The following is a 22,968-nucleotide window of genomic DNA, read 5'->3' on the forward strand; positions in this document are numbered from 1 at the left end:
AATTTAATTATATCTTAAGTGAATATTTGCTGTTCTATGAAGAAATTTATTACTGATTTTTGAAACTGGAAATTCATGATTATTCAAAGAACATGAAGCATTTCAATTTCCTGTGTTTTTTACAAGTGGCAATTTTCTGTAAATGCTCATGTATGTGATTTTCTAACTTCAGTTATAGGACTTTTTTACTTAGTACAGCAAAAGTAATAACTGTGAAAAAATGAAATTGAACATTTTGTTTTCTGAGTTATAGATGCATATTACTTCTTTTATCAGATTCAAATGAAATTTTAATACATGAATAATAATAAAAGTTTTGCAAATATTCGTAAAAGGGTACTTTGCAAGATACCCTTTTACGAAATTACCCTTAGATTAAAAATACTACTATTTTCTAAAATAATTAATATGGAAACAAGCCATTTATAATTTTTTTAAACGGCAGACGATAAAATGATATGAAACAGACGTTCCAAATATGTGTCAATACATACCTAATAAATTATGTATATAATTTCGAAGGAAATACTTGAGGTTTGAATTAACTGATTGTGGGAAGTATATAACGGCTATCTGCAATAGGAAGAATACCTTCGTTGACATTCTTGCGAAGGCAAATATTCACATTACTCATATTGAAGTCTTTTGCAACCCTCCGATTGTCCCGGGAATCAAACGCAGGACGAACTGGAGTATGTATTTATTAGATTATGGCAATGTACACTGAAACTATCTGTGTAAGGCTCTCCTTTGTGGAGGACTTGAGGGAAACCATGAAAATTTTTACCCAACCAGCCTGTTTACAGCGACTTGAACCCGGGGCAAATTACTAACGTTTTATGATATTATTTGCTTAGCCGCTGATTGACCAAGGGACAAACTACCAGCGTTCAGCAAATGAAACAGAATAACGGTCGAAGAATGGCTTGCATGCGAGTGTATTGAGGATACATTTAAACTAAGAGAAAAAATGTTGGGATGTATAAGTACAGCTTTTATTGCTTATAAGTTGCGAAAGGAACGGGAAAAGAAAATCTTACGCATTGTGTATTTATCTAGTTTCTGGTCGAAAAACAAAATACCTCCGAAAAATTCAATCTAGAGAAACAGGAAATTAACTTTTAACGAATTTTTGATTAACAAACTCAAAAATTTCAAAGCGAGCAATGCCAAAGTTGCACAGAAATTTTTTTTTTATCTCCAGCGCGTGAGGGAAAATCCAAAGATATGCTCAATTTAAAATTATTTTGCGATATTGCTTTTGAACTGAATTTTATGGTTTAAGTGTGAAGAACATGATATTTAATAAATAAAGGTAACACACAAAATGTTAAAAAAACGCCCCCCATTGGACGCCCCCATTCTCTTCTTTTCTTCTTCTTATTATTATTATTAAAATTAAAAAAAATATCATTTATCTGTGTTTGCTATTGGATTATTCTACTACAACATTTCGGTATAAAGCTGGCTATTTCTTGATCGTCAATTATAAAGACTGTTGCATAACTTTAAAATACTAGTTAGTATTTTGCAAATCCTTGACTTTTGAAACATAATTTCGTCTGCTGTAAGGTTGAGGCGCTAAACGAAGCTTCAAACACTACGAAGAATCCGTCAGTAACACTTTCTTTAGAATCGAAAGCTGTACATTCTTCTGAGACACTACTTTGGGAGCACGAAGTGAGGAGTCAGATGATCATTGATCACATTTCACCCGGTCACTAGTCACGAGTTCTGCATACAAATAAGTCACGTGGTTATTGCATAAGAGTTAGTGTAACTTCTATAAAGACCCTTCGGCAAAAAGCGCGTTTATATGCTGAGTAGAGGTAAAGGGTGTACTTTCATTTTCAAGAGCAGTAATCTTTTTATCAAGTAAGTTTGAATGAAAGTATTACGTCGAAATACGAAATTAATTGCTTTATGTGTCAAATTTTGTTTTATGTTTTTTATAGCAACGTCGAACGAATTAAATTCTCTTCAGATTTCATAGATTCTCTTTTTAACTTTCGTTGCAGTTTAGAAACGACGACTTTTTTAAAAGTTATATGCATTAATTAAAAGAAAGAGTGTTCTGCATTTGTTCTGTTAATTTAATTTAAGCTTTGCAGCCAACTACCATTGTTGTTATTTTCTATTCTAAACATTTGCTTTATGAGTGATTGCGACTCTTGTTGCAAGTAAACAGCACAATGAAGAACGTAAAATTTGACATTTTCGTTTGAAAATCTATAGCTTGTAAAAAATGTTTCTTGTTCTATTCTTTGTAAATATCTTATCACACATCTTTTGATTCAAACATTCGGATTTAAAGACGGACACTGTTTTAATGGATGTAACGAAATTTAGCAAAACGTTGGAGTTTATTAAATGTGAATATGTGTAACTTTTAAATAAGTAAACATTGCAGAGTATATTGAATAAAAATTAGAACATTTAAATAAGTTAAGCAAAATAAACTGTTATGGAAGTATAATAGAGAAATTATAAAACTTATTAAGGTAATATATTGGGCAGGTGAAGACAAACGTAATTCTTTATGATGAGGTAGATAATAAGAAAAGAATGGCTTTTCATCCGCAGAGATTGGATATCATGTTTTATTCAAATAATCGTTTTTTCCTCTCTATGTGTATGAGATGACATTTCTAGTATCAGGACCTCTTCAAAAAAAATTGTAGTTGACAGTCATATTTATCATATTATCAGCCCTTTTGAGTTGCATGTTATCAATACACAAATAGGTTGTTAGGTTTTTGACTAATATGTGATAAAATGCCCTGATAAAGTAAGATATAAATACTTACTGAATCATTTATCCAGTTACTGTTCTTGAAAGACACTCCAAAGCAATGTAAGTCATTTGGCTAATTCTACTGAAGTAAAATCACTTAAATTCAATTTTGTTTAAATTTTTATATGATGATAATTTGTAAGGAAAATTCTATGCATTTTTATTTCTTATGAATAAAACATTTCCAAGAGAGTCAAGAATATTTCAGTCTTTTTAGTATTTGATGTTTTTTCCCCCCTTATTTAGCTTAAGATTACTATATTCTAATTATGATACATGCAATTTTCCCCCCTTTTGTTCTTCTTAAGTTTTAATATCTATAAAACAAGATGAAAGATGTTTTAAACTAATAAATCTGAACATCTAAGTGTAAGATTAATTGAAGAATAAAATTTAAAGTATTAACATCTGTTTGCTGGTGTAAAGTTTAGAATAATGAAGTATATTATGAATATGCCGTGTTCTTTTAACTTAAAAGTGCAAACTTTAATGTAAAAATTAACCAGTATTTGTTAATAAGAATTCTTAGTGATAAAGTTATATATTTATTTAAAGAGATACAGGAAATTCTGACATAATGAGGCAATAATTAAAAATTAAAATTTTTTTAATAATTCTTATTTTTTCTTCATAGCATGAAGCTGTTTATCCTTCTTGCAATATTTTGTACTGTTGCCTATGGGAAACATGTTATTCCCAAGGGAATTCATCCATTGTCCGACAAAATGATAGACTACATTAATTATATGAACACAACATGGAAGGTAACTAATTAATGCTTGTCCATTATTGTTTACTTTTTTTTTCTTAATTCTTATGTAATTAATTTTATTATTGTACATATGACAGATTTTAATCATTTGAAACACGACTAAATACATTATGAGAAAGACTTTTCTTTTTTGGCCTTTTTGGTTTAATTACTTTTAATTACTTTTATTTCCTCTTTATTAGATTATTGTAAAAGAAGCATTTATTTGAATTTTCATTTATTAATCATAACAGTTTTTCACTAAGGATGTCAGATAGCCTTTTTTAATACCAAATTCTCCAAATCTGCTTTCATTGTGATTTATTTGCATTACAAAATTCAGTTGGCGTTTTGACTCGGGGCTTTGAAGGCCATTCTGAAAGCATTTCCATGAAAATTCTCCACACTATCTGTAATTTTGAATTTTGTCAGTATTACGTTTGAATTTCAGGCTTGTTGTCTGGTACAGTTGCCTGTAATAGGACAGTATTTTTTATTTTTAATATTCATGCAAATTTTATAAGCATTCAGATGAACAAAATTTGGGCCTCACCAGTGGCCAAGTGGTTAGAACCACGGAATAATGGTAGTCTGACCTGGTATGGGTTCAAACCCAGGCCAACGGGCTGGCATATTGGTTTGTTTTTGTTGTATTTCTCCATGTGTAACGTGTGAATAAGAACCAGTTTCCCGTAGTACTCTTCAGAGGCACCCCTGCTGTTAAGCAGATAGTTCTTGTAGCTTATTCAAATAACTTAACCAATCAAATTTCTAGGGTTTTTCTATGCTCTTCCAAAATTTCATACTTTGTTGCCGAGTAAAACAAATCTGCATTTTTTTGGGGGGTCTCTCCTATTTTTTTTTTTTTTTGGTTTTGTTTCCCTGTTGTTCAAATTCCTTTTTAGGTGATATTTGAGGCAATTGTACCTTTAATTTTGAGAATTTTGTTTTCATGTGATGTTAATAAATGAGACAATATTTCTTTTAGGTCTTGATTTACAGTAATTATAAACATATTAATAACGATATTCCCTAACTGGTATTTCCGTATTATCCTATTGACTGTGAAACTGTCGCCAAGCAGTGAAATTTAGTGCCATTTATAGATAAATGTAACGTAAAAGCACTCTTATGACATCTGTGCTTTTGTTTGATATAGCCCTGATTGATTTTTGATAATTATCTTTTGCTTTTATGAAAAACTGTTATTGCTTTATTTTTCTCTGGCATTTTTTTTGGGGGAAAATTTATATTTTGGAACCTGCCGTCTACAGAAGAGTAAGGCAACAGATTATTTTTAGAGTTGTTGGATCATACCATAAAAAAGTGTATTAATGGTATTTTATTTACAAAGAGATAAACAGTGGTATAAGATAAACAGTATTGCAAAAACTTATGACAAGAGAAGAGAATATTCATTTGAAAAGGAATATGGTTCGAAAGCTGTAAAATCACAGAGACTCTACTCTGCTTCTTTTGCAGCTGGTCGAGAGAATTAACTTCTGTTAAGTGGAAAAAGAACAGTTGGATATGGCTGACGAAATAGTCATATGTTGGAACAATTATCTACAGGATGTATATATATATACTTGTAGTGTTTAAAAAAAAAAATTCAGTAAAATTTGATTTTTTAACCAAATAATGGAAATTGAGGAAAATCTTTTTATGAAGTGCAGAAACGAAACAGACTTAAATCTGATTGTTTATTAAATGTCACATGACTTCTTTCAGAAGTTTGCGGGAGCAGTTAGCTTAACTTAAGCAGGATCCGTCAATTTTTCATGGTAGACAACTTTCATGATCAACAGGATAATATCTAAGTAATATGTAATTTTATTAGTTGTAAGAAATATGCATATGTTTAAATGATGATTCGTATAAATTTTAGGCTGGAAGAAATTTTGATCGTGTTAGCTTGAAGTACATTAGAGGACTTCTTGGAGTTCACAAAGATAACAACAGGTACAGATTACCATCCATTAAACATGCCTTACCTGGAGATCTACCAAAATCTTTTGATGCAAGACAGCAGTGGCCAGACTGTCCAACAATTAGTGAAATCCGGGACCAGGGTTCTTGTGGTTCATGTTGGGTAATAAATTAAAAAAAAATCTATTCCTTTCTTTTTCAGATGCGTGATAGTGCTTTTAGTGTTGTTTTCATTTCTTTTAAATCAAAAAGTTCTGTGAACAAAAATGAAGCTATTGCTAAGCTGCAAGTTTTATGCTTTTTCATTTATCTTCTAAATTGTTATACTGTGCAAAGTCCGACATCCAGAATTGTCAGATAACCAAGGATTCTGTTTTTCGGAAATTTTGAAAATTTTAGATGATCGATTTAAATTAAGAGAGATGACATAACCATAACACATGAATATTAGGCTGAATTTCACTTCTTAAAAAAAAGGAATTTTAAAAAAAAGGAAAAAGGAAAAGACTATTTGAAAGGAAAAGACTATTTCTATAATAATATAAAAATAATAATCATAATTAAATATATAAATATTGAATATCGTAATTAAATATGTAAATATTTAATTATATTATAAAAATAGTCAGCCTTTCAATTAAATATTTACATATTTAATTGAAAGGCTGACTATTTTTATTAATTAATCATTCTAATTTCTGTACAGTGGAACCTTGAGTTAGGAGTTTAATTTGTTCCAGCACTGAGCTCGTATGGTGAATTTCACGTATCTAAAAACAAACTTCCCCATTAAAAATAATGGAAATCCAGTTAATCCGTTTCACACCCCAAAAATATCAACATAAAAATCAATTTTCCTAATAAATAACACTGGTAAATAATATAAGTGTAGTTTACGTTTATGAAGAATCCTGATTGGCACTAGGGATGTGTGGAAGAAGATTTTTCCTTTGATTCAGGAAGGTTCTCTGTTCTTGGGGATTTTATCCCACTGGAAGCAGGTTCTGGGTCAGGATCACTTAACTTTCTTTTTAGTTGCAGGTTGCTTTACCAAAAACTTATCTAATAACACTTGCTTCACCACATCACTTTCAGTGGTTTTTTCTGCACCTTCCTCCTCTTGAAAACTCGTAGATTTTCTGAGTGGTAAAAGAACAACGCCTTGATTTTTTACATTCTCCAGTTGCGTTGGCAAAAAACAAGAGGGTAAGCCTATCTTTTCATTGGCTTATGGCCAGGTAAAGATTTTTCCTCTCGTGTGATGTAGATCCTCTTAGGCATTTTCTTCCAAAAAAAGACCTGTTTCATCACAATTAAACACTTGCTGGGGAAGAAACCCCTCGTTAGTAATAAATTGTAGGAACTCTGGCCGAAATTTAGCAACAGCAGCTGTATCAGAGTTCACTGTGAACATTGGTTCTCTCTTTAAATTTTTCAAACTATCCATGGCTTGTCTTAAATGTGATCTTACCTTCAGTCAACGTACCTAGTGTTTTTTGGAGAAGGTCCAAGTACACATTCTTAGTCCTTAGCACAAAAGATATCTTCGGATACCGAATCGGCTTTTAAATGTTTCTCATTATTCCACACCAACAACAGTTTCTCGACATCTTCTAGGAGTTTGGATGGTGTTTGGAAGTAACAGTAACTTCTTTGGCCACATCAAGTTTCTTCCTTCTTCAGCATAGTGCAGATCGTCAATGTCGAACAGCCGTAAGTCTTCACCAATTCCGTCACTCTTACACCACGCATATGTTTATCTATGATTTCTTTCTTAATTTCAATGGCCCTGTCTTCCTTCATTTTCTTTACAGCACTATCTGAGGCAACAATATTCTTGGGAGCCATCATGAAATAATTTTCACGTTAAATGTAAAAAACAATTAGCTCACAAACATACAAACACTTATATCAAAGAACAGATGAGGGGATTCCATGAGGTGGATCAGAAAATGTGCCACACATACCAATAGTCTGGCTGATTGCTCATTATTCGAGTCAGTGCTCGTATTTAGAGACATATTTTTTGCTCGCACTTTCCTCGTATTTCAAATTTCTCATATATAGAGGTGCTTGTATTTCAAGTTTCCACCGTATTATTTGTCTTAATTTTATTTTGCAATTTTGTAGCACTTTTATACTACGAAAATCCTTCGTATTGGGGGGGGTAGCGTTTATTTACCAAAGTACTTTTAAATATGATGAAAATAAAACTAATAATTAATGTACTTGTTATTGTATGGATAATCTTAATAAAATACAATTTATTGATGTAAAACAAAATTAAATATTAACTGGTTAAACATTGGTTGAATCTTTATAAAAAAATATCTGCACATGTGTACAGTAAATTAGGAAACTTAAGACACTTTAGATCAAATAAAATTTAATGATAAAAATTATGGTGAAAAGCATTAAAAATGGGAAGCTGAATTTGCAAAATTTAAATTTTATTGATTCCATTGACTTTATTTATTGCTGGAAAAGATTTCCCTTATTAAGGACCAAAAGTTAAAAGGGGTATTCAATGATCTCCCTGTTTGTGGAAGATGTGGTGAAAAACTGGTAGAATTGGCAGTTATACATTTCGGACATAAAAGCCAACGTATTTTCGTAGGCCTTAAGGATATGAAAATGAAACCTATTATCTGATTATGAAAATTTCTTAAATAAATGTAAGAAATATGCTCAAAATGCAATTAATAGAACTTGGAAGTGTTTTCATTTTCTGTATTTGTCTCGAATAAACTGAAGGCTTAGATTTGTTATTCATTAATGGTGCAAACAACATTTGACTGAATAAATTATAAACTCTTTAGTAAAAGTCCCTCCTTTTTTTTATAACTCTCTCTAATCACAGTTCCAAAATTTCTTGTTTAATGTTAAGTTTTCCTGTAAACTGCAAGAATATCAAATTATTGATACAAGATTTGTCTCTGCAATATGTTAAGATATGCGTTTTCTGTTTCATCTTCAGGGTCTGATGAATGCAAATTTTTTTTCTTTTTCACTGTAACAATGTCTATTTATTAAATAATCTTCTATTACTGTAACAGGAAAATTTTGGTCACTACCAATCAGTGCTTCTGTTTCAGAAGTTCCTAGCTTAGAAACAGATTCTTTACTTTTATTTCTACATTTAAGGCATTTAATATTTCTGTCAGGCCTTGTGCTTCCATTTTAAAACTATTGAATTCGTCATCACAGAAATCTGACGAAGTGTTGACTGAAAATAATAAAATGACTGAAAATAAAATGAAATTTTCTGCCATCACTTTCTAAGCATATGATTTACAATGGAATTTCTAGTCTTCACTAGTTCGTAAATGGAATCTTTTATTGAAAACTCGGATCAAAATTCTGTTATAGAACATTCAGAATTCTGAAGTCTGTTCATAACATTTTTATGATATGTCATTTTAAAGTTCGTAATAATACCTGCTTGGTACATTAACTGAATCAAGCAGTTATGTTCAGGGGAAGAAACATGCTTGTAATATTGCTGTAACACAGTTCCTTTTTGATGGGATGAACTTGGAAGCAATCAACTTTCCTTGCTGAGAACAGGTTAATTGTATTTGCATTTTAGATGTTACAGTAGGATTCTGAATGCCTTTACAAAATTCTCATTTGTTTCATGTGTAATTTTAAAGAGGGTTTGTGAAATTCTAAAATATTCTAGGTAGAGTTTTCTAGTTAGTTAAAAGCCCTTTCTAATTTGGCCTTTTAGTGTTTTATATTGTATATTGTTGCTGCAGATGCCTAGACCTTTCATGCATTGTGAGGAATGACCAATATCCATCAGCCATTGAGTTATTTCATTACTGATTCTGCTGTGCAGAGGGTAAACAAATTACATTCATGAGAAATTATATCCTAATTTTGATTGAAAAAATCCTATGTGGACAGATCTGAGGTTCTTTCGTCCTTCTTTTATCATAAAAAATCTCTAGAGGATTTTAAATGCCTTCATGCTGCACAGAATCTATGCTTTTACATATGTTGTAAGTCCTTTCCAGAATTCGAACTTGGACTCATTGATATGGCATCAAGCATCTCAAATCACTATGCTAATCAAGAAAACATATTACAGTACAAAGTTCGAAATCTGGACTCGTTTGGGACTTATGCGATTCCGGATTTGTCCGGATATTAGGTGATCAGTTTATATCTAACTAAGATGGCATGTAGAAATAATAAAATTAAAAATTTGAAATCTTGATATATGAAATAAGGAAGCATTAATGATCTAAATGGTATCAAAATTTACAAAACAAACAAACAAAACAAACAAAAAAAAAAAAAAAAAAAGCTTAAAATTTATTTTTATGTTATTGAACATTTCTTTCAAGTTGTTAAGTTGCTTCGTTTTTCATGCTAATACTTTCTCTGTAACGCGCATGCATAAAGCACACACACACACACACACACACACACACAAAAAAAAAAAAAAAAAAAAAAAAAAAATTGGTGGTGGCTTTGAGGTCCAGATTTTAGATCATTCTGAATATTGGATGTCTGAATCTTGGACTGTGTACTGTATATATTGTCACATTTGTTGCCTTGATTGTGATGAAAATATGTGACTTCGTTAATTTAGATAAGTTGAAATAATTAGTCAATTAGTCAAATTTGAAAGTTAGTTGATTTATTCAAACTACTATTTAGTTAAATATAAACTAAGTTTTATAAAATTATGATTGAAATACTATGTATCAAGTTTTTGTTTGATTTTCTTACCTTTATTAATGTAACGTATTTGTTATTGTATAATAAGATTAAGAACAAAATCTTTTGATGTAATAATGGATGTGATGTAGCACTGAACATTACTTAATCAGATGTCTTTATAATAAAAAAATATTTGAATGATCTGAGAATAATAAATTGTAAATAAGGTATAAAGATGCCTACCAGCAGCTGAGTAGTAAAATCTCTGAACACTGGTTGTTTGGTCTGTGGTTCGAATTGCGGTGAACGGGCTGGCTCCATGGGCATTTTTGTAGTTCTTGCTATGTGTAATGTATATACTAGTCGGTTTCAAGTACTTAGGAAGTCTTAGAAATAATACTTTATACACGAGTACTTAGAAAGTACTCCCCGAAGACATGACCCCCTAGGCAAAAAGCCGTCGAGTGTTTTGCCATTAATTAAATAAAACTTAACCAGTCTTTATTAGACATTTCACAATTATAAAATGACTCAGGGTAATTGTTGAAAATCCTCAAGTGTTTCAGAGAAAGGTACATGAGTTTTATTAAAAATTTATTTTTAGGCCTTTGGAGCAGTAGAAGCTATGTCTGATAGGCACTGCATTCACAGCAATGGCAAAGTAAAAGTACAGTTGTCTGCTGAAGATCTTTTGACCTGCTGTAGTAGTTGTGGAATGGGGTAATTATAACTGTTTTTTTTTTTAATCTCATTTTGTTTCTGTATTTTACTTATGTAACATAGTGATTGGTAGTTAATATAATAAATATTGATTACCTAATGTTTGTCAGTTTGAATTCATAACTAGGCTTATTTTTATTTGCATTAAAGTTCTGTCGTCTATTTTGATGACATTTTTTACTACCTAAATATATTTATTTTGAGAAATATTGAGAAAAATTAATTTTACTTTAATTAAAAATTTATTTTTTCCATTTGAATTGTATATCAAGTCTTTTTTAATATTGAAAACTTTTATTTTGTTATTAACTAAAATTAGTTGAATAAAAATGCATCACTTATTTTTATATCAGAACAATGCTGCATTTTGTTTACTTCAAACATGAGAAATGTTGCAACCCTGCTTTTATCAAGCAGTAATATAAATTTTGTCACTAAGTGGATAATAACTGTTAAATTGATCTAAGCTTAAAAATTGATGAAATTCATGTGAACCTACTTATTTTTGTTCATCTCTAATGATGCTGTAGAGTAATGTATGCTAGTTGGTACTAGGTATAACAACATGTATAAATACTTGCCTTATTTTTTAGTTCAAATAATTGGGAACACAGCCTACTCAGATATTTGAAAAATCTAAATAATTGCTTTTTTTCTATGAACAGTATGTAGCTTTACTTTCGTACAAGTAAAGAATTTTTTATTTGATTATTGTAGTTTATTTAACAAAGATTATAGAGTGAAAAAATTATTTATATATAAAATAAATTTTAATATTTTTGGGGTGTAAAATTAAACAATGAAATTATTTTTAATTACCTAACAACACATTTACCCCACATTTGTTGCAGTTAAAATTCAATTAGGATTGGAATTCATTGCAGGTCTGCTATCATGCAGTGTCATGCTCTAATTTGCATATAATTGGTGTAAAATTTAATTTAGTCCATTTCATGTGTGTTGCATTTAAAATTGTTATGGTAGAAAAGCTCATTTTACTTGAATCTGCAAAATATATCTTTATTGGAGATGTGATACAAAGTAAGATGAAGGTTACTAGTGAAAGTAGCTTTAGGTTAGTTTATGCTGAGCTGAAAGTTTCATCTTTCTCTTCACAGCATGTGTATTCTTGATGTTTCAAACATTTTATTGTTTTGAGAAATAATATTAAGAAAATTGCTTCACTTTTTTCTAATTTTCTTAATATTATTTGTATTTTCTAATATTCATATTATTATTAATGGAAAAGTTGCATTATAATAATATTATAAAACATAAATATATAATAAATAAAAAGACAATACTATACAGATAAAACAGTCAAAAAATTAATTTTACTGTACTTGTACAAAGAATGAATGGCATAAGTTCAAAATGAGAGGAAAATGTTATTCTTTGGATGTGAAATGAACATCAGGTCTTTCTGATTTTACTACTCAGCTTTAAATAGATTAATGATCCTAAAATAAGATGAGGCATCTTATTTTATCTTCTTCTTATTATTTTTATTTGTTTCTTAGTGCTAATGGACTCTGCTTAGGCCTAATTTTCTCTCAAAATTTATTTAATACGATTTCCTTATCTATGCTTTAAAGTGTTTCTGAAGTGAAACATTAGATTGTCTTTGAAAATGTTTTTCTGTAGCCTTGCTATGGCTTTATCAGGGTGATATCACAGGTTCACAACTTCTATGACTATCACATTACAGTGGGATCTCAGTGTATGTCTGCTTTGAAATATGTCCAGCTTGGTGTATGTTATTTTTGCATTTAAAAATTTTGTTTGGTATATATTTATGTGGAGTACTAGACGAGTTTGATGTGTCGTGACTGCACATACTGCACTTGTTTACCTCTTTTGGGACAGTGCTATGATTGTCCATGAGTGCCAGTACATCTGTTGTTACTATGAGTAAGCAAATCACTTTATAACTCTGAGTTTTCAAGTGATTTTATGTTTTTCATGTAAATTTCTTGTAAACTCATTAACAAGGATTTGAGAGAAATTCATGAGAAGAGTCAAAGAGCAAAGATAATTGTTAGGATTGCTGTAAAAAAAGAGATTATTGAAAAATATGAAGATGTAATGCATATTTATGACTTGGCTATGGCATACCATGTGCCAAATACTTCGATGTCTACAACTGTGAAAAATAAAGACACTGTTAAATTTCCTAACACTGTGAAGGTGGTAAAATCAATTACCAAACAAAGACCAGAAATGTTAGACATTGGAACATATTGAAACATTGCTGTTGATCTGGATAGCAGAAAGACAGTTGTGTAAAGTTTCATGTGCAGTATTTCAATTATATACAGTATATATTTCACCTACTGGATTTGTATTTTAGTATTTAACAGCATTATAGTAATAATAGGATTTTTCTGTAAGAAAAGTTGAATATTTTTGCCTTTATTTCTTATAGAAAAAGTTTGTGTGGTAAAAAGAGATTATTGAAAAATATGAAGATGTAATGCATATTTATGACTTGGCTATGGCATACCATATGCCAAATACTTCAATGGCTACAACTGTGAAAAATAAAGACGCTCATAAATTTGCTAACACTGTGAAGGGGGTGAAATCGATTACCAAACAAAGATCAGAAATGTTAGACATTGGAGTTTGTTGAAACATTGCTTTTGATCTGGATAGCAGAAAAACAATTGTGTAAAGTTTCATTAGCAGTGTTTCTTTTATATACAGTATATATTTCACCTAATGGATTTGTAGTATTTAACAGCATTATAATAATAATAAAATTTTTCTGTAAGAAAAGTTTAATTGTTTTCCCTTTATTTCTTATTGAGAAAGATTGGTATATGTCTAGTGTTTTTAAATAGATTAATGATATATACCAAGGTACTGCTGTATATGAAAGATTGGTTCTTACCCCCTTTTGCACAAATTTCATAGGCCAGAGAATTAGGTTAATCCTTTCTTCATTATTATACTTCTTGAAACATTTCTTCGTCAGTTGCCTTTTCTTGTTGCTTTTTAAGTTATTTCTTGTGAAACTCATTTTTATGGTTCTGTAGTAACTTCTTCACATCATCATGGTCATTATTTTGGCTATTACTTCTATGGCCATTATTTTGGCTATAGACACATCATCATGGATAACAAAAAATCCCAAGTGTCAATGCTCAAAGTCTGTTTGCAAACCAATCCAGCCATAATTTCTTGCAGGCTGAATTCATGGTCTTTCAAGTCATTTGGTGATGAGAGTTAAGTGGTGGAAAATATCAAAATGAGGTTTTCAAAAGCCCCTGAGTGTTAATTATGTGGCATAGATTATTTCAAAATATCGTTGAAAACAATATTTTGCCTACCTGAGTGTTCATAATTCAAGACTTCATTTATGTATGAGGCATTTTTTGTTCAGGTGAATTTTTTCATGAATTAAACTGTTTGTGAATTGAGATGTTCCTCATGTGAGATTTCCTCGTTATAAAATTAAAACATCATGATGACAAGAGTTTTGTCTTGTGATTCCTTTTTTCTAAAGTGTAAAGGAGTCTTCATTTGTACTACATCTGGAGAATGAAACTGTGAGAGCCCTATTATAAAACAAGAGTAGTTATTTTCAAGGTATTTTTTTTAGTCACTTTTTAATATGAGTGTACGCTTTTTTATTACAATTAGTTAGATACTAAACAACAGAACATTTTTTTATGTTGGCATAATTTGCTCATTTGGTTGACATTAGAAGCTATCGCAGCATCAAGGCTTTCCTCACTTAACAGAATTGCATAATTAAGTTAATTATTGTGTCTGAATGTGAAGGAGCACAAACATTATTTTTTGGTCTTTTTCAGATTAAGTTCACTTGACATATGCATATTTAGTAATTGTATTTGTCTGAACAGCTATTTACCAGTTTTTTTAATAATTTCTGTTAATAGTGGCACACTTAATTTTTTGTATAAAATATGTGTAAGTATAAAAAAAGCTGTATTTTAATGAAGTATTTGTGCTCTTTCTGCAATACAGATGTGATGGTGGTTTTCCAGCATCTGCTTGGGAATTTTGGGTTGACAAAGGAATTGTGACTGGTGGTTTGTATGATTCACACGTTGGTTGCCAACCTTACACCATTGCATCATGTGAACATCATACCACAGGATCTCTACCTCCTTGTGGAGATATAGTTGATACTCCACAATGTGTTCACGTGTGTGAGAAAGGCTACAATGTTAGTTATCGTGATGACAAGTTTTTTGGTGAGCAATTCTTTATATATAAATTTCATGCTTAGTTGCTTTAATATTAGTTTTCTTCCTTAATTTTTGTTAGGTTTGTATTGTTTTGTGCTGTGCCAACAATTTTCTTTTGTAATTAATTTTGTGCATATTGTTTTTACATTACAAGTGGCTGTTATAGAATTAATTAAGTAGTCAAAGAACAAAAATCAGCATTATATTTGCAAATTTTCATAAGTTTTGATGGTTTTATCGAGCCATCATCCTCAGCTGCCAAACCACAAATGATTCAGTCATTTATATGGGCTCGCTCTGGCAGCTAAGGATGATGGTTCGATAAAATCATTGAAACTAATCCTGTGAGTATTTGCAAATATATTTTTGTTGTTTGTGAATATTTGCAAATATATTTTTGCTCTTTGACTTCTAAATTGATACTTGTTCTGCGTCTTGTTTTATATTAACTGTTTTAGTATTTAGAAAATGTGTTGCAAAAGAGAAAAAGTGTTTCATCCTTATTTGAGAATTATGGATCTTTTTTATTTAGAGTAATCTTAAGTTATAGATTTAAAAACTTTTTTATTAGTTTTTTAGCAGAATTTTTCTGAAATTTCATTTAGCTGTTTCATATTGATTGAAAAAATTGTAAATTTATCTATTTGTGAAAATGTTTTAAAGAATAACTTTCAAATTACAAGCATACTAATTATTTATGCTTTCTTCTTTTATGTGAACAGTTTACTTCATAGCTTATAATTATTACATAAAAGAGTACATGGATGATAAGGTAGTAGTAGTTGTGTTTTGTCTTTGTTTGTGATTGTAGTGATACATGATTTATCTTTACAGAAGCACTTAAAAATACAATTCGGTACTTTTCTGTTTCACCGGCGCAAATCTCGCTAAGCAGACTAGCAGACTTTATTGCCGACAACACACGTTATGCACATAAAAAATGTTAACAAATGTTAGTTCTAAGAAATTTTAATTTTGAAGGCATAAAACGTTTTAATATCATTTGAAATTTTGTAAAAAGGCAATAAATAAAGACAATTTGTAAAAAGACATTAATTTAAGAATTTACTATGCTTTCATGGTACAACATCCTGATTCGCCCTTTCAGATCACGTGACCCCAAGTAATCTCATCTCACATAAACTATGCAACAGAAATCTAATTCTCTCAGTAATTATCTGCTACAGGTATTATCTACATTTATTTCAAGTTAAATCTCAATTTGAAATACAAGTGCAAGAATTATTTCAATTCGTACGAATAGCTTACTCCGAAATTATGTAAAACCGTAGTGCTTTACTTCGCTAGTGTTATATCATTTGTTAAATTCATAAATTCTCATTAGAATTTATGAATTTAACCCTTGACTTTGCCTTTTCTATATTTTCACCTTCGGGTCAGTAGTGTGATTGTATCCTAATTGACTTAATTACTGCGAATGGCCTTAGGGTATAAAACTGAACAATCTGGTAAAAAATTCTATGTAATTGTATTCCAGTATTGAAAGAAACAATCAATCTGATAAGAAATGGCTGTGACTTGTTTTGAAAATGAGGCGTAAAAGGTTACCAGCGAGGATATTTGGTGTAACATCGGTTGTACTATTACTGCCGACTTTATCGCCTGCGCCAAAAGTGCCTATCGAAAAGTGGAAAAGTGCCTGTCGCCAGTGCCGTCAAAACGGAAAAGTGCCTGGGAAATTATTAAGGAATGTGTGTAAAATGCAGCATGAAATGATTTTATAACTTAACAAAGGGAAATTCTTCTCCAGGGGAATTTTCTCTAGACATCTTCAAGAACTATGGTTTTTATTTTAGTTACTTTTAGTAAATTAGTACAGTTACTTATTGTTGTCAATTATCTTCATAAATTTCCATTTATTAAGAATATTTACATCAGTAAAGAAAGTAAAAAAAATAAAATTTATATTTTAAGTTATACATTAATGTATATCAAGTAATAAAAAATGGTATGCTATAATTATCTGTACCTCGCAATTTCAACAGTCGGTAAAATTGCCATGCGTTGGGTATATTTTCGAGTATTGCATGACACAACAGCTAACCCATGCATGCATGTACCGCATATGTATTTGAGTGCATGTGGATTTACATGCTTTATATTTAACCTTTATTTTGCTGAAGAGTAATCACTATAATAGTATGTTCAGGTAATTAGAAAGTACTCAAGAAATTCTCATGACCGGATAAAGGCAGTCATTGCACTCAGGGTAGTAAAAAAAATTAAAATAATCGTAAATCTTAAAATTTTTTATGTAGCCTATGATAATAAATTGTTTTTTATTTTGATATCAAAATGTGCTGTCGATGAAAATAATATCAAAGAAATTATTTAGTTCAAAAACAGCATTTAAATTAAAAGTAAGAGAAATTATTTCCCCTGAAAAGGCAAACAGTTATAAAAATAATCAAGAATTGTTATATTAACCTTTATCATAGCAATCACTTTTCTAAACAACCACTTCTATAATTAGTATTTCTAACATAAACAAATATTGACATTGAGCTTTTATCTCTAAGATGACCACTTCTAGATGATTTTGGTTTTCTGTGGAACTGTGAGTAGTCATAGAGACGGTTGTTACCGAGTTTTTCTGATATCAGGATTTTTTTAAAATATAATTTTTCATTTTGATTCAAGAGTATTTTTTTTTCCTTCCACCAAGTGTGTTTTTCTTTAAAAAAAGTGTTGTAGAATTTGCAAAAGTTTCAATGCATGCATCAACTATAGAGTTTGATCTTTAATTTATATACTGAATTTGATAATACACAAAAGTTGGGGTCAAATATATTTTTAGGAAAATAAAATAGCTAAATTGGCAGGTTGTACTGGGATAAACCAACCTATGGGAGGTGAAAAGGTAATATAAATAGAGAAATATTTGAGATTATTTGTACTGGGTTCGTTGCATATAATAATTAATTAGTATCATGTATATTGGAAATTTTGAATAACAAAATTGTCTCATCTCATAGAAGTTGTAAGTTTGAATATTTACTGATTGTTTGTAAATATTGTAGTTTATTAGTAGTGTTTAGTAAATATTAAATGTATGAATGTATATGGATTATTTACAGGCAAACGTTCTTACTCCATTGAAAGTGATGCTGCTCAAATTCAGGCTGAACTTTACAAAAGTGGTCCAGTAGAAGCTGCGTTTACAGTCTATTCAGATTTTGTTAACTACAAATCTGGTAATTGAATATTTTTGATTATGTTTTATCTTTTTAGCTTTATTTATTAAAAAAATTTCATTCTAATTAATGTTAACTTTATATTAATCAGAAATAAGAATTTAATTCTAAAAGTGTAGGTCATGTAAAATTTATTAATTGTAGCTGAAGTATTTTTGATTTGTTTTTTAGAAGTAAGGGGTTATCTAGTTTTTTTTTGGTTAAACTGCATGAGTAATATACTATTTACAGAGTTTATGTATTGTCTCAAGTTTTATTTCTCTAAGTTTTTTAAAAAGTTACTTTTTATCATTTACAGATAATTTATATTGAAATGAAATTTGGATCTAAGTTTTATGATGAGTCTTATATTGCAGCTTCAAAAACTACCCTTTTTTTATTTTTTTATTTTATTTATATATATATATATATATAACAGGAATTCCAAAAACTGACTAGAGGAGTCCTAAAACGGAGTTTAAGGAACTGATTCATTTTAATACAAACTGTTAAAGTCTAATTAATGTATTAAAACAGTTGCCAAATTAAAGTTTGATACACAACTTAATTTCATGAATATTTGAAATGAATTTTACCTGAGAAAAATCACTGTTTAATTAATTTCTACTAATGCTCAAAATATTGTTTCTAGCTTCTTTCAGGTGGCTACTTTTATTAAAAATTTTTATAATTGCATGAAGTTAGAACTGAAATGTTATAATAATGTATAAACGTTAAATGAATTAATTTCACAAATATGATTTTATATTTAATTTAATTAGTGATTTATAAATGTAATTGAAATACAAGGCAGATGCATCTCATGCAGATGAAATTATAGTGAAGAAAGCAGAAAGCAGAAAGGGTTCATTTTGTAATTTGTGAACTTTTGCTGTTTTTATGTTTTTTCTAAAGTTTATTTATTAATGTGAATTAAGTTGGTGATTATATATCTCAGGCAATAATTTTTTCCATATGAATGTAAACAAGCAACATAATGTTTGAAAGTTCTATGGCAGAAAGGTGTATACCCTTCATCTGATACCTAATTGAGAGGAATTTGAATGTCTTGTGTTTGTGCAACTAAAGCAAATCAGAAATTGCTTCTGGAATACCATGTCATTGTATATAAAAACATGTAAATATTAGTTTTCTAAATTGAAATGCTATAAAAATATCTGCATTCCTTAAAGTTTTTTTTTTCTTAATAAGTTTTTCTTCATATGCTCATTTTGACTGCAGGTGTGTATCAGCATGTAGCTGGTGAGGAAATGGGCGGCCACGCTGTTCGTATTCTTGGATGGGGTGTTGAGAATGGTACTCCTTATTGGCTTGTTGCTAACTCTTGGAATACTGATTGGGGTGATAAAGGTGTGTATATTTTTTTATTCTGTGATTAGTAAAAGTAGTAAAAATATTTAAGGTAGTTCAATGTATCAGTTTAAAATTTTCAGGCTTAAATTTAAAATATAAAAAATATAAAAAATTAAATGATTTTAGGAACTACTTCATTTTAAGGGGGGGGGCATTGACAATGGTTCAATATTTTTCATCAAATCAAACTCCAAACACAAAATAACACAAAAATCTGAAACCTAGATCCTAATCTTGAATTATTAATTTATTGAGATAAAATTTTTAATAGCTCCCAACATCGATGAATTTATTTATTTTTTCTTTTTTTTTGCGCATTTATCGCCACATAAACGCGGACCAGTATCATTCAAGATGTTGTCTAGCCATACCTCGATGGCATTTTCTGTGCCATTTTGATTCCCATATATACTCTACTATTTGGGTGTGACATCCATTTTCTGGATCAACAAAGTAAAATTTGTGGTTCACTGTGAAATGTTCCAAGCTGGCATCTCACAGTTCATCTGGTTTATGTGCCTTCCAAAAATCAGTGTAAATAGTTTTACTTCCAGAACATTTTCCTTAATGATAGCTGATAAAGATTTTGCTGATTAATCAGGAACTGCAACTGAAAATAATTTGTTGGATACTCTTTACTATCCACTGAAAACCCATTATTGTGGAAGACCCTGCCTAGCGTGCTGAGCAGTCTTATTTATTTATGGTTCATCTTACAAGTTGTAATTTGCAAAATGCAATTGATGTCATTTTCCAGCATCAGAAATATATAAAACTCAGGATAGTGAGGAAGGTGATTTTGGAACTTTCAAAGCAATTTTGCATTTGGAATCCTTTTCTTTCATTGCAAGATCCTTTCCTTCAAAGCCATGTCATGGCATTTTGTTCAAAACTCAGTTTTATTTCGTGATCTTTTGAGCACAACTGTTTATTTTTGATGATGCCTCTTTGAAATAAATCATTCGCTGACTTTTCATCCATGGGCAATTTCAAATTGTGAAATCCATGGCAAGCAGGCCCCCCTCTAAAAAGCTTTCAATAACTATTTCTTTCAAAAATTTCACAGGTAAAAAAGAAATAGAACTCGTGAATTATGTGAAATTGAACTTTTGAATTATGTTAGAAGCATCACTGGCTTCAATAATAGTTTGGCAATTTTTTACAGCCCCAGAAACAGAGTATTAAAATTTTATTATTTTCATGTTGGGGTTAAATTTTGTCTTGGAAAAAATTAAATATTTTTCATTATTAAAACTTAAATGGTGTTAATTTTAGTTTAAAAGATGTTTTTAACTGTATGCAGTATGCATCAATACATTGTCTATGAATTTAATGAATTATTTATGAATTAAAAATTACTTTATATTAGTTTAATTTTTGTCCTAAGCTTATTGAATTTTTAATGTAAATAACCGGGATAAGAATAATTTCATTAATGCATATCTACAAAATCCACTTATAATTTTCTTTTTCATTTTCTATTCCATTACCATCTAAAATGAAAAGGATTCATGTCCTTTTGTCATGTTTCATTTAAAATATCAATGTCTAACTTCCATAAATTTATTCACTAAGGAATTCATTTGTGCAGGAGATTCATAAATCTTAGAACAAAATGTCATTAAATAATCAATATTTACATTTTTTGTTGTAATTTCTACATGGAATTAAAGAAAAAGCTTAAAAATTAAAAACGATTGGTTACAATAAATAATGATTCTCTCTCTCTCTCTATACATATATATACATGTAAATGTGTGTGTGTGTGACTTTCTTTTTCCAAGAAATATTATTTAAAAATCAATTCCAGTGCAGTAATAGTTGGTGTAGGTTGTTACGTAAAATCTGAAAAATAATAAATTTTAATATTTTAAAAAATATTCTTGGTAAAAGGTATTGACTTGCAAATTGTTCAGATATGAGAAAAAAACATGTATTTAGTGTAACAGTAAAATTAAAAGTTGACATATTAACAAGATAATTAACACATAAAACACATTAATTGAAATAAATTTAATACACAAAATATAGTGGTTTTTATTTTCTCTGACTATGAGAGCATATTTAATGCATATGTAATGGTTTCTTCCTCTTGTATAAAACTAATTATATGCATTTAAACCTTTTCTGAAATTTTAAAAATATTTAATGGGCAGTTATTTTATTAGTTTAGATTCAAGTTATTGCATAAATCAATCTTTATTTTTGTTAGATTTTGTGTATAAATTGTTCTTATAGTGTTTATTTTGACTCTGTTCATGTTAAAAAATAATTATGATGCTTTGATGGCATTAATTTTTTTTTCTTTTCTCTTTACGTAAAGGATACTTCAAAATCTTGAGAGGCAGTGACGAGTGTGGAATTGAGAGCTCTATTGTTGCTGGTATTCCTAAGTATTGAACTTTCTAGTCATGAACATTTTAATATGTAAATCATGACACTTAATCCTGCCAATTTTTTAAAGAGAGCAAGTTGCTTCCGTCTTTTTTTCTGTAATTTGTGATGTATAATTTAATTTTTTAATAAAGCTTTTGTATATTTTTCTGTCAGTATTATTTCTTTCCACATATCTTTTTTTTTATTTTTTAAAAATATACCATATTCTTATTGTTATTACTGCAGTAGGTCATATTAAAAAAAAAAAAAAACTGCCTTTTTTTAGGGCAGGAAATGATAGCCCTCCCTATTTTTTTGCAAGCGTGGTGTGAAAGGGAAGTGAGCACACAAAGTTTATCTTCAGTGTAAATAAATCCTTAAAAAGTTACCAATTTTTTCCATCAATTTTAGCATTTTTTTCCCTACCATTTGGTTTTGCAATTCGAACACTTTGTATCAAACATAAGATTTTTTGTTGGACTAATTCTTAAACTGGTAGTTCTGTTGTAACTGCTAGGCCTAAAACTGTTTTAGGTGTTTTAAGCTAACAATTTCTTTTTTTAATTGCTTCAAGCATTAAACTAAAGTCTGCATACCAGGATGATAGGATTTCAGTCACTTTTTAAGCTTATGATTTTTGTTTTTTGATTCTTTTAGCATTTTAAATTCTTTTAGTTTAAAACTCCTAGTTGCACTTAGGGTATGGTCTGAGGTTTTTATACTACAGTTTTTTTTAATCAGTTTGTTGAGCAACTATAGTTGATTATCATATTTATGCATAATGTTATTCTGTAATGCTGTGCTAGATTACGTAGACTTTTCATATGTTCACAACATATTTTCTTCCAATGCAAAATTTTAATTTTCATGTATAGTAATAATTTTGTACATAAACTAAACCATGCTAAAGGCTATTGAATACTCACCTGTATGAATAAAACT

The 22,968-nt window shown here is 29.6% G+C and overlaps 1 protein-coding gene across 2 annotated transcripts; it reads left to right on the forward strand.

The window, feature by feature from the left end:
• Positions 1-1,727: 1,727 nt before the first annotated feature.
• On the forward strand, positions 1,728-22,194 carry CtsB (Cathepsin B). 2 transcript variants are annotated; one of them, XM_035377406.2, is made up of 8 exons: positions 1,728-1,875; positions 3,429-3,558; positions 5,434-5,637; positions 10,750-10,865; positions 14,859-15,088; positions 18,181-18,297; positions 19,519-19,647; positions 21,974-22,194. In XM_035377406.2, exons 1-8 carry the CDS (start codon positions 1,817-1,819, stop codon positions 22,048-22,050), a joined length of 1,062 nt encoding a protein of 353 aa, XP_035233297.1. In that variant the 5' UTR covers positions 1,728-1,816; the 3' UTR covers positions 22,051-22,194. The 2 variants fall into 2 exon arrangements, with proteins under 2 accessions (XP_035233297.1, XP_035233298.1); XM_035377407.2 differs by lacking the exon at positions 1,728-1,875 and adding an exon at positions 2,823-2,854.
• The last annotated feature ends 774 nt before the right edge of the window (positions 22,195-22,968 follow it).

This window comes from Stegodyphus dumicola, chromosome 11 (assembly GCF_044657685.1).
Source record: "Stegodyphus dumicola isolate Sdum_Otavi_A_Nest chromosome 11, ASM4465768v1".
Classification (NCBI taxonomy): Eukaryota; Metazoa; Arthropoda; class Arachnida; order Araneae; family Eresidae; genus Stegodyphus; species Stegodyphus dumicola.

Bases quoted from the DNA above. Each gene is read 5' to 3' on its own strand.
- CtsB (XM_035377406.2), top strand. From the start codon at position 1,817: ATGCTGAGTAGAGGTAAAGGGTGTACTTTCATTTTCAAGAGCAGTAAT. The intron at 3,559-5,433 runs GTAACTAATTAA...TATAAATTTTAG, and splicing joins ATATGAACACAACATGGAAG to GCTGGAAGAAATTTTGATCG. The intron at 18,298-19,518 runs GTAATTGAATAT...TTTTGACTGCAG, and splicing joins TTTTGTTAACTACAAATCTG to GTGTGTATCAGCATGTAGCT.